General features: G+C 54.7%; 1 protein-coding gene across 1 annotated transcript in view; it reads right to left on the bottom strand.

Annotated features, from left to right (window-relative positions):
- Positions 1–12,599, bottom strand: part of PRIMA1 (proline rich membrane anchor 1) — a 61,210-nt gene that overhangs the window by 15,720 nt on the left and 32,891 nt on the right. Inside the window, exon 3 of the mRNA XM_042944174.1 lies at positions 2,310–2,439. Within this exon, the coding sequence (XP_042800108.1) occupies positions 2,310–2,439 (130 nt within the window). The remainder of the gene's footprint in view (positions 1–2,309; positions 2,440–12,599) is intronic.

Here is a 12,599-nt window from a genome sequence, read left to right on the forward strand (position 1 = left end):
ATATATATATATATATATATATATATATATATATATATATATAGTATAGGAGTATAGTATATATATATACAGTATAGGAGCCATGGTCAGGGCTGGGCTTTGGAGTCCTGTGGTTCTGGGTTCCAATTCTGAGTCCATTGCTCCCCGGTTATGCCATCCGGGGCAGCTCCCTTTACCCCTTTGAATCTCAGTTTCCTCGCCTATAAAACGCAGCAGATTGGAAAAAGGTGTGGCAAGGACGAACTGAGGGAATGCTGGTGAGGCCATGAGCCCCCCCGGCTGTGGAAGAGACACTGGATGACAGCTACTCTTTGTGATTGGTCATCGCTTTGGACGTGACCTCACAACATGAGAGCAGGGAGCAGAAGGCGCTCCTGGCTGGGAGGCAGATCCCCGGGGCTTGGCCTGTCCACGTGGACTTCCTGGACCTGGACCCGGCCCCCTGTCCTGCCTCTCCCACCAGGCCACTGGGACGCATGCAGGCTGTTGCCTGAAAACAGCCCTTCACCCTCCGTGCCCGACCGTGCATTCGTTTTAAGACTTTGAACTTGATATTTTACTCTTTCTGCTTTTCAATTATTAAAGCAAATCACATAGAACAACGGATTAAAAGGCTATGGTGAAATATTTCAGGTTTTACAATTGTTCTTAATATAGATCCCCTAACTTTGGGCCTTTGGGAATTTCCAAAACCTTTTTAAAAAATCTATGGGGCACCTGGGTGGCTCAGTGGGTTAAGGGTCCGACTCTTGGTTTTGGCTCCGGTCTTGATCTCATAATTTCATGGGTTCGAGCCCCACATTAGGCTCTGTGCTGACAGTTTGGAGCCTGATTGGAATTCTCTCTCTCTCTCCCTCGCTCTCTGCCCCTCCCCCGCTCACAGTCTCTGTCTCTCAAAATAAATTTTTTTAAAAATTTTTTTTTAATGTTTATTTATTTTTGAGACAGAGAGAGACAGAGCATGAACGGGGGAGGAGCAGAGAGAGAGGGAGACACAGAATCGGAAGCAGGCTCCAGGCTCTGAACCATCAGCCCAGAGCCTGACGCGGGGGTCAAACTCACGGACCGCGAGATCGTGACCTGAGCTGAAGTCGGACGCTTAACCGACTGAGCCACCCAGGCGCCCCTCAAAATAAATTTTAAAACTTAAAAAAAGAAAAGAAATCTATGCACAATGCCTAGGACACTTGGGCATTTTGCAACATTTTTGTTTGTCTTTTAAACTCTATCTTCCCCCAAGGTCCTTGGGGGCTGGGGGTTGCATTTTGTTTGGAGCCTGGAGGCTATAGCTGGAGCTGCTGTGCTGTATCTCCAGGGGGTACCATCCACAGAATGGCCTATTCTACCATACTTAGGACCCTCAATACTCCTCGGACCCAACGATAGCCACACTCTGTGGCAGGACCCCAATTTGACAAGGGGATGGTGACTGGTAATCACTTGGGAAGGGCAAAGTGAGTTGGTAGTCACAGAAATGACAGCGAGTATTACTGAAAGAGAGTTTGCTGTTTGGATCATTTACGACTCCCCGGGAACACTCCTCTTCATCCTCCAAAACCCAGCTTCGGTGTCACATTCACTGAAAACCTTCTCTGAGGCATCTCAACCTCTCTCTTCCCCCCAGAGAAGCATGGCTCCTCTGTCATCCTTCTTCCTCTGTCTGGAATTACCGGGACAAGGGACGCTGGGGCAGTACTCGGTGAGCACTTACTATATGCCTCACACTGCAGAGTAAACGTGTCGTGCGTACTGTTTACAGAAGCACGTCACCATTCCTCACAACAGTATTAGGTTGGCGCGCTGTCCCCCCATTTTACAAATAGGGAAACTGAGGGCCAAAGAAGTTAAAGTGATTTCTTCCTGGTCACACCGTTTGAACTGGTATCTGAATTTCGATCTGACTCCAAAACCCAGTTCCTGCTCCAAAGCTGCATGGCGCTTCCCTCAGCCACCCTGCAAGGATCATTTCCAAACTCTACTCCTAGGCGTCCTGAGTGAGCTCCCAACGGCAGGGCCTGTGACTTCCAGATAGGGTCACTACATGCACACACACGCACACACATGCACACACACACACGCACACGCACACACACACACACACACACATGCACACACACACGTGCTACACTGGGCCTGACAAGGGGCGCTCATTCAGTGTTTGCTGAAGGAAGATGGGCATTCATCATATATTCTGCTTATTAAATGCTTGACAATTCTTATAGTTTAAAAAAAAGCATGATGGGGCTGGGCCGAGCAGCCCCGGGCCCAGGTGGCGCCCCCTTGGGGCTCAGAGCTGGGTAAACACTCACCTTTTGATGGCTTTGTAGCAAATGATGACAAGCACAGTGAGAAACACCAGGGAGGCACAGCATACCGCGATGACGATCACCAGCCCTGACCACCAGCTTTCCTCGGCGGGGCACGAGGTAGAGTTGGGGGCTGAAAAACACAGGCACAGGCTGAGTGTCCTCTGGATGAGCGGGTGCCGGCCGTGTCACAGGTGGACGGGGGTGGTGACACCACGGTGGCCTCACCATCCTTCATTCACCAGAATGACCTGTCCTGGCGTCCCTGCCCCCACCCCGGCGGCAGGTGACATCATGGCTGGCCCCCCGCCAGGCGGGTGCTCCGAGCAGGGGTTAAGCGCTGAGCCCCGGGCCATCCATCCTCCCCTGGCATGAGCTAACTGACGGCAGGGTCAGGTTTAATTTCCCATGAAAAATAACAGAGCATCTCATTCTCTCAGTTGAGGCATTAAATCCGCTTGCTCTGAGGGTGGGGGTGGGGAGCAGGGCTCACAGGGCACATGGCGGGAGGAGGCCCGTCGATGTCAGTTTGGTAAGCTGATTTCTTCTCAGAGGCAGGCTGTCTCCCCTCTTGGATTTGGCCCATGAGGTGAGCGCCTACAGCTGTCTCAATCTGCACGGGCAGCCAAAATTTGGAAAAGTCTGTCACTGACAAAGCATCTGACTCTGGCTGCCATGGGGCCCCTCTGTCGTTACTCAATCCATGGGGTCCTTGGGGGTGATCCTGTCCCTCTTGGCACCAGCTGTGTGCGGCGGACCGCAGCACTGGTGTAGACGAGGCTCACAGCAAAGCTGGTTCGCTCTTCTGAGGAAAGCAGAGACATCACACAGCCTCATCCTGGAGGCTCTGACAGGTTCAGAGACGATTGGAAAGAAGTGCCCCAAATTGCAAAAGAGAAGGGAGAGGGAGAGAGGGAGGGAAAGAGGGGGGCTGGTGAGGGTGGGAGGGCGGGACATATGGATGGACAGATATACGGACACTATTAGCTTTGGGCAGGTCTTCAAGACCTGTGACTAAATGTAAAGGGAATCAAGACACTGCCCTAGATCTGTGTCTACTTAATAACAGATACCTTCAGGGGTGCAACACTACATGGGGAATAAAGTGAATGACTTCCCAAAGGATACCATGGATGGCTTTGTCACCATCATCACCATTATTACTGATGTCATAATCATCAAGGTGTAATTTACGTACGGTGACTCTTACCCATCTGATGCGTGTGGTCTGATTGGCTTTGACAAATGAGTTAGCCAGCGTAAGCCACACCTCTATTGTGACGCAGAATTTTCCCATCACTCCAGAAAGTTTCCCTGTGCCTCCTTCTAGTCAATCCCTGCCCTGCAGGCAACCACTATTCTGCTTTCTAAATTTTTTTTTAATCTTTATTTTTGAAAGAGAGAGAGAGAGAGAGAGAGACAGAGTGTGAGTGGGGGAGGGGCAGAGAGAGAGAGAGAGGGAGACACAGAATCGGAAACAGGCTCCAGGCTCTGAGCTGTCAGCACAGAGCCCGATGCGGGGCTCAAACTCATGGACCGTGAGATCATGACCTGAGCCGAAGTCGGACGCTTAACCGACTAAGCCACCCAGGTGCCCCGACCACTATTCTGCTTTCTAAAATCATAGATTAGATTTGCTTGTTCTTGAAAGTCACAAAATGGATCCTGCAGTGTGTGTGTGTGTGTGTGTGTGTCTGTGTGTGTGTGTTTTTGCTCCCTTTATTTAGCAAATTTTTTTGAGATTCATCCACGTTGTTGCAAATTTCAGTAGTTCCTTCTCTTTGATGGCTGAGGGATAGTCTGCTACAGGAATAAACCACAATCTGTTTATCTGTTCACCTGCTGTGGACTCCTAGGCTCTTTCCAGGTTTGGGCTGGAAAAATAAAGTTGCCGTCATCACTTGCATATATGGTATAGACATGTTTTCAGGTTTTCCTTGGATAAATACCTGGGAGTGGGCTCGCTGGGTCCTATGGTGCATGCGAGTAACTTTATAAGGAGCTGCCACTCGTTTTCCAAAGTGCTTTTACTCTTGAACCAGGAGAGAGGAACAAGCGAGGAGGGGTTACAGGTTCCTGAACTGTTATCAGATTGTGGCATTGCTGCCGCTGGGTGGGGAGATGCAGAAAGCCGTTATGTGCTTCACAGGGAGCAGGTGCTAAAGCCCCTTTAACAAATTGCAAGGTCCCCAGAGGTGGGGCTCAGATCATCACACAACCAAGCAGGTTCAGAAATGCTACCTGAGAAATGCCCGGGACCAGGATGTCACTGAGTCACACGGCTGCCCTCAGCCAGGGTGAGATCAGGCCTTTAGAAACCCCAACACTGAAAAGATATACAATATGGAACTCAACATAGGAATAAACTCTAAGATAAGGGAAAGGAACTCCAATGGAATTCTCATTTTCCCATGATGAATCCCTTTGGTGCTTTTCTTTTTTGGTGAGGTACCAAACACAAAATCCTTCCCCCCACTCAGTTCCTCATTTTGGGGTGTCCCTGAGTCTTCCCCAGGGTGACTTAGCACAGATCAAGGCCGGGTCTTCCCTACATGGTCACTGCAGGACACTCAGAAATGCAACCAGATACACTGAGTCCCAACCCCAAAGGGCTTGCCTCCTTGTTATCAATGCAAAGAGAAGCAATTTTGGTTTCTGCCAATTCTACTTCAGGCTGTTAACACCTCCGGGCAAGTCCCAAGGGCCGTGCCTACAGCCCAAGGGGACGCTCACACCTGCCCACCAATGGCCCACAGGTGGCTGGGGCACACATCCTCAGAATGTGTTCTCAGCTGGGGGCAGCCCCCCTCCAGAGGGCACTTGGAAATATGGGGAGGGAGGCTGACGATGATTGCCACGGTAACTGAGCCAAAGAGCTAGAGAGGTTAACAACAATGACCTGGAAATTCCTACAAGGTAGGATTGTCCCTCCAAAAATGCCACCAGGGCCTTTGCTGAGAAAATCCATCCACTGGAAACAGAAGAGTTGATTCCAAACCTCATTTGGAATTTGAGAGTTAATTTCAGAGCACCTCTTTTGATGTTCCTCACATTCGTTGGTAATGAGGTGGGGATTTCCTTCTTGCTTATGTTTTTCAAACACGGTTGATACAGAAAACAGGGAGACTCGAGAGGGTCCTTATGGGGAGGGCCCCCCATATCCTTCAGCAGGGCATGCGGGGAAACTACTCAAGGCAAAAAGCTAACAGATATGAAAAAGAGGGAGGTATTTTGTGAATCCAGTCCAAAGCATACATCTTGGATTTTGCCAAGAAAACGGCTCTTGTGTTCAAAGAATGCATCCTTATTTATCCCTGCCCCAGTCATTCTTTTTGCATTAGAAAGGATCAGGGACTCTCAGAGCTGGATCGTTTCAGCAAAGGGAGAAATACTGACCCTCGGGATCAAGAAGCAGCTTTCCCAGGGGCCAGGGTCGGGACACCAGGCTCTGGGCTGCAGTCCAGGTCTGCTCCTGCCTAAACGTCCTTCCCATTGGTGTGGCCAGCACTTCTTTGCAGATGTGATCAGCTTACCACGCGAGCAGGCTGATGGTGCATATTTGAGAAGATAGCATCATGAAGGTGCTCATTCGTTCGTTCGTTCGTTCGTTCGTTCGTTCATCCACCAACCATCTGCTATCAACCCTCTGTGCCTGGCATCATGCTAGGAGCTGGGAGCACAAAGATGGATTCAGTAGAAACTGTGCCCTTACCAGGTCTGGTATGAGCCGCCCATGGATCACTACAGAGCTGGCTGAGACCTGGTCGCCTCACTCAAGCCGCCAGCAGGCTCCAAGAGGGGACCAGACACGTAGATTTGCTAATGTGCACAAGGTGAGGGTGATCGGTGGCTGAGGAGAGGAGGCCATTTGGTGCTAAGGATTAAGGGGGAGGGCCACGTCCCTGAGAGGCAGGTGATCAGACCCGGGAGGCTGAGGCAGGACCTGAGGCTGTGGAGCTCCGCCCCCTCTGACACGCCCCCTTGCTCGTGGCCAAGACTCTGCCAACACTGACAGAAAGGCGGCAGCTGTCATGACCTCTCCGGGGTCGAAATACCCTCTCTCCTGGGACTCAGTAAGGCTCTGTCTGCTGTATATATTAACCACTCCTGACGCCTGTAAAGATAATAAAAGTGGCAACTAGAGAGCACAGTGGAGAACCACCCAGGCTACGCTTTGCTTTATCAAAGGAGCCGCCGGCGTTTCAGTCAAGAGATGCATCGTTAAGAACTTACATTCGGGACCTCTGCTTTCTAGCAAGACACAGTAACGGGGCCAGATCTGCCCCCCACCCCTACACAGACCCCACAAACATCTCAAAAATATACCAATACATACAGCGATGGCTTTCAAAATAGTGGACATCAAGGCAACAGAAGGCAGCGATCTCTGAAGAACAAGAAACAAAGAAGGGAGTTGTGGCTGCCCCCGCTGGCTGCCCGAGAGTCTGCAAAGAGCGGACCGGAAGGGAGAAGCCAGCAGGGCCCAGACAACTGGGTAAGTGGGGGAGACGGAGCTGAGAGTTCGGGGAGTGAGCAGGACAGAGGAGATGCTCTTGGGGACCAGTGCCTTCCCTGCGTTGCTTGCGGGTTCTTGTGAGCATCAGATGAGACAGCGGAGGCAGGGTTCCCGAGGGTACAGCTGAGCACCGATCCCAAGGTACACTATCAGTGACGACAGGGCAGAGCCCACTGATACCCCCCTTGGGGAGTGGGGAGACCGAGGCCACACAGCCAGCGGAGCCATCAAGATGTGAACCCAGATGTGCCTTGGCCGGCACTCAAGGCCAACTCAACGCATACGTGCCAAGGGGAACCCGCCGCTTCTGTCTCCTGGCCGGCTGTACGCAGAAGATGCCTGAGGGACCGGAGGGTACCGAGCGGGGCGTGAATGAATCAAGGGGACAGCAAGCAGCGTGGCAACAATTCAGTTTTGCAAGATATTTTCCAACGGTTCCCAGAAGAAGGGAGTTATAGCCACGTCCTCCGTTTTGACACTTTACCTATGGTGAGATGGAGTCTAAGGATTTATCCGCGGCTCGATCTCTTGACCCCGAATGTGGCCACCTGGGGCGTCCAGCCACGCGCCCTCATGGCTCCTTGTCTCTTGAGTACGGCCTGAGTGCCAGCTACAGCTGGTGACACCATGGGCACGCACTGGGCCTCTGCAGTTTCCTGACTGACCCCTCGGCGCTCAAATGTCAGCCTCCCGACCTGGCCTGGGTTGCGGTCGGGGAGGAGACGGGGCCCGCGGTGCCTTCCGCTGCCTGGTGCTGGCAGCCGTGGTATCAGCCCATCAGTGGGTCACAACCGCTGAGCACAGGCTTGTCAAGGGTCCCCTGAGCTGTGACCCGCTTCCTCGGAGGGGCTGATGTCCGTGAACTTGCTTCCCAACCAGAGGACACGTGCAGCCACTACCGTGGGGAAGTGGTCGGACGCTGGCCCGGGCCTCGCTCACACAGCCCCGCTCCAACGGACAGCCTCCTGGCACAGCTGGGGGGGGGGGGGCCCTTTCTGTCCCTTCTGTTCCACGCCCTCTCGCCCACAGGAAGGAACTTGAGGACACTGTGCAGCCGTCTGGGAACATACACATACCGGGAAGCTCTGGAGAGCGTTTCTGAGCTGTCCACTCTCTGCCCCTGCCTCAGCATACTCACGTAAAGCACCGCTGGTTTATGGGGCTCGTGAGGACGGTGAGGGGTCCAGGAGCTTTGCTGAAACATTCATGTGGCAGCAGAATCCATTTCATGTGGACAAAGGAGGGTGCTGAGCTCAGAGGAGGGGAGGAACGGAGGGGCAGACCTGTCCCCACACCTCAGCCCTGCCTTAGGTCCTGCCCCCGGGGCCCACGAAGGACACGGGTTCTCAGAAGCTCCTTCGTGGCTGAAAGCCCTTTCCCTGCCTCTGCCTCAGTGTCCCCAGCCCTGCCGTGGAAGGAAGGGGTATGGGGCGGCCTCCTCCCCCACCCCCCGCCCCCACACAGAGCCCATTGTCTCCGGAACACAAGGGGCCGACTCAGCCCGCTGCCATATCCATTCATGGGCACAGGGCATCCACGGGGAGGCCTGTGCCAGGGGCGTCCACCCTCCCATGCAGGCCAGCTTGGGTGTGGGGCCGCTCATCTCCCGCCCTGAAGGTGCCAGAGTGTGTTGGCCGGACTTTACAGCCACAAATACAAGATCGGACCTTGGCACCCTATGCAAACCTCTGAAATAAACCCCCATTTCTGGAGAAAAAAGTCTCCTCTGGAGTTGTTCCCAATGAAAACAGCGAGCATGTGCACCTCCGATTGAAGGGGGTCGGGGGGCCTCCCCCCTTTCTTCACCAGAATCTGGTTCAGGCTTTGGGTACGGTACAGTCTTCCCAATTCCCCCCCCGCCCCCACCCCCAGGCCGGAGGTTCCTCTACGTCCCCCACGCTCCACAGGGCTCAGGCTCCGGGGAGGCGTGTCCAGCCCAGAGGTGTGTTTTCCATGCTGTGAGCCGGGCTCAGTCATTCCAGCCCTCCTGCCCCTAACTGCTTCAGAGGTGCGCACATCATCAGATCTGGCCGAAGACACGAGAGGAAAAGTCTGCAGGAGCTTCCTGAACTGTCTCCTTGCTGTTAAGGGAGAAGGACGGGAAGAGAAAGGCCTCTTGTTCTCTTGGACACTGCCATGTGCTTCTTTACCCCTAAACACAGTGGCTTTGGGGGGCTGAGGGTGCTGGGGTGCAGGGTGGGTGGGTTGCTGTGTGAACTAGGACAGCCGTGTGGCTTCAAGGGGCAACACGTGAGCAGAGACTGGGACTTGATAAGGGGGGTTCATCACGCAGCTGCCTGGGGGAAGAGCCGAAGCAAAGGCCCTGAGGTCAGCGGGGGCTTGGCATGTCTGAAGACCAGCAAGGAGGCCCGTGTGGCTGGGATGAAGCAGGCCAGGGAAGGACGGAGGAGACGAGAAGGGTTTGGGCTTTTACACCGAGAAACGAGGTGCCAGTTGTGGGTGTGGAGGGGGGGCGGTCAGGTCTGATGTGCATGTCGGCTCGATCACTCTGCTTAGAGTGGACACACGCATGCACGCGGTAGGGCGGCACAGTGTGGGAAGCCGCGAGGTCATTGCCAGTAGCCCAAGACAGAGAGGATGATGGCTCAGATCAGGGTCAGCAGCGGAGGCGGGGAGAAAGGGTGGATTCTGGATACTTCCGGAAGGTCGAGTGCATGGAAATGTGGGTGTGTGTGTGTCAGAGTCAGAGAAGAATTAAAGGTGACTCTGAGCAGGTGGAAGGATGGAGCTCTCATCAACGATGGGGAAGGCCAAGGCAGGGCAGGCCTGCTGGGTGTGCAGATCGGGACTGAGGACTGACAATCCCATCACACCCCAAGAGAGACGGCGAGCAAGCAGCAGATTCTGAGTTCAGAACCAAGCCTCAGCTGGAGGCACAAACCTGGGAGCTGTCAGCACCCCGCCCTGAGATCATCAAGTGCGGGAGCACAGACGGAGCAGAGAAGAGGCTCAGACTTGAACCCCGGGGCACCTCCATGTAGAGGCCAAGGACAGAGGAGGCTGGGAAGAGAGGCCAGCAAGGATGGGCGGGGTTGGGGGGGCCCCAAGGTGATGGGGAGTCCTGCAGCCAGGTCAGGGAAGAACATGGAGGAGGAGGAGGGGGCGGTCAGCTGTGTCCACTGCAGCTGACAGATGGGCAAATGCGACAGGACTGAGAGCCAACTGCTGGACAGAGCAACATGGCGGCCACCATTGCCCATGCAGAGGCGGCGTTGGGGGACCGGTGGAGGAAGTCTGAGTGGGGCCATTTAAGAGAGAACAGCAATTACGCACAGCTCGTTGGTGGAACCTTGATGCAAAGGGGAGCAGAACAGGGAGCCACAGCTGAGGGGACAGGTGGTGGCTACGGAAGGATTTTCAGATGGGAGATGGGATGTGTGTGTGCACGCACCTGTGCACGTGAGTGTGTGCGTATGCTGGGTGTGGCCCAGGAGAGGGTGGGTCCCCGTACACGGGCCCCCGATGTGTAGGAAAGGTGAGAGGAGAGTGTGTGGGTGGGTGACCGGGTGGGGTCGGTGGCTGCTTCTTTCTTTCCTTCCAACAAGTGTCGGTTGTCTGAGCAAAGCAGGAAGCGAGGTCAGCAGCTGAGTGAGAATGGGGGAGGTGTTGGGCCTCCGTGGGGCAGGGAAGGTGTGAACTGGTGTTCTAGAGGGCAGGCGAGCAAATGGACTGGGGCAGGGAGGTGCATGGGGGGCAGTGGGCTTGGGGCTGTGAACCTGAGGTGAGTCCAGTCCGGGGCCAGTCTTTTCAGCCCAGCCACCTTCAGCTGCCGGGGACCGGGCGAGGGGGGCAGGACGGGTTCCCCCACGTTGTGTGATGACGCGGGGGCCGGGCAGGGGGTTGCCGTGTGCCCAGGGGGTGTGTGCAGTGCCGGGCCGGAAGGGGAAATGGTTCGTGAAGGTGCCCAACTTCACTCGGGCAGGCGGTCAAGCTGGGATCTGAACCCAGACATCTGGTCCCAGGGCCGACACACAATTGCTACACAGACAAAAACAAGCAAGCAGATCCAGGCCTGGCTCCAGACCGTGGAAAGACACTCTTGGGACAAACAGACAGGGTCACGTGGAGGGATTGATGCCGTGCACAGGAAGGGATCATGGGTGTCACCCTGGGCATCAGGGAAGCTTCTGTTAGGCTGAGCCCTACCGGGTGGGCAAGCGGGGGCAGCCCTACAGAAAGGTCCTACGCAGGTTGGCCTAGGCCAGCCGGGGAAGGAAAGGGGGTGCGGGCAGTTGGCACCCAAGCCTCCCTGCTCCACCTCCCACCCCCCCACCGCTGCAGCCCCAGTGAGGGGCTCCGCGCCTTTCCATCTGTGACTCCCAGCCTGTTGCCCGAGCTCCACGGGACACTCACTTCTCTGATTTATTTATTTCTGCCTAACATCCCGGGCACGGAGCCCAGCGTGGTGGCAGCGTGGCTGCTTATCATCAAGGACGCTGTTCTCAGGCCCGGCTCCTGAGGGGGGCATTTATAAAAAAAAAAAAAAAAACCCAATACATTATTAATACTTGTCTCCATCATTCCCGTGCCTAATTAGGAAAGGAAAATTATGAATCGGTTTCGGTCTCCATGGTGGGGGCGGCCACGGCTTTTCCTGATGCGAGGGAGAGATCTGGGCAGAGGCCGGGGCAGGAGCCGAGAACAGCAGGCCGCTGCCTGGTGCCATTAATTATGCTTCTGGTGGCGAGTGCAGAACACCCCTCCCCTTGTTCCTTGGCCAAACGGCCCTCTTTGTGAGGCTCCTTCAGGCCAGGACTTGTTACTCAACAGCACTCTTCGTTTTTAGTAGCTGCGATCCATCCTTTCTCTGTTCCTTGCTCTGGGGGACCCTCCCCAGATCTGCCGAGCCTCCTGTTCCCACCCAGGGCTGCGGACGCACCGCTGTCCAGACGGTCCACACGCGCCAGCTTCGGAACACCGCGGAAGTGACGAGATGGTGCCGCATCGGGACAGCCCTGGGTGACCCCTGGAGCCCACCCTCATTGCCCTGGCCCTGACTCCTCACCCTTCGCGGACCCATCCACTCGCTCACTCGCATCTGCGAAGAGCCTACTCTGTGTGGCGCCTGCACTGACCTAGGTACTGGGGATAAGAGGGTCAGCGAAACAGAACAGGGACCCTGCCCTCACGATGCTTACAGTCTACCGGAGAATGGACACGGATTCAGTAATCACTAGGTAAATGCGTACAGCGATTCCTGTCTCCCCAAGGCTCTTCGTTGTGCCTGTGCCTTAGGTACAAAGAGCAGGGCACCACAAAGCAAAACACGGAGACGGCGCAGGTTGACTGAGAATAATGAGCTTGCCTTTCTTTGTGAGAGGCTCATGACCTTGGGATGGGAAAAAGCTCCCGAGGGCGTGTATTAAATGCTCAGCAGCGCCCTGGAGCTCGTAGATACCGAGTATCAACTAAATTGATACAGTATATCAGATGGTGAATTCCTTTCTTCCTTCCCTTCCAGAGGGCACTTAATACGTGATGGGGCCTCAAGAGTGCCTAGTCAGGTAGAGCCTTCTCCGTCTAAACAGCTGTAATCATGTTGAAGAGGGGTGCAGCACAAACTCTGAGCCCCAGGCCAAACCCGGCCCACCACCTGCTTTGGGAATAAAGTTTTGTTGGAACACAGACACGCCCACGTGTGCATATGTGGTCATGGCTGCTTTCTGGCTGCAGCGGAGACTGCGTGGCTCTGCAGAGCCTAAATTATTTACCATCTGGCCTTTTACAGAAACAAAGCGTCTTATTTCTACCTAACT

The sequence above is a fragment of the Panthera leo genome, chromosome B3 (assembly GCF_018350215.1).
Source record: "Panthera leo isolate Ple1 chromosome B3, P.leo_Ple1_pat1.1, whole genome shotgun sequence".
Classification (NCBI taxonomy): Eukaryota; Metazoa; Chordata; class Mammalia; order Carnivora; family Felidae; genus Panthera; species Panthera leo.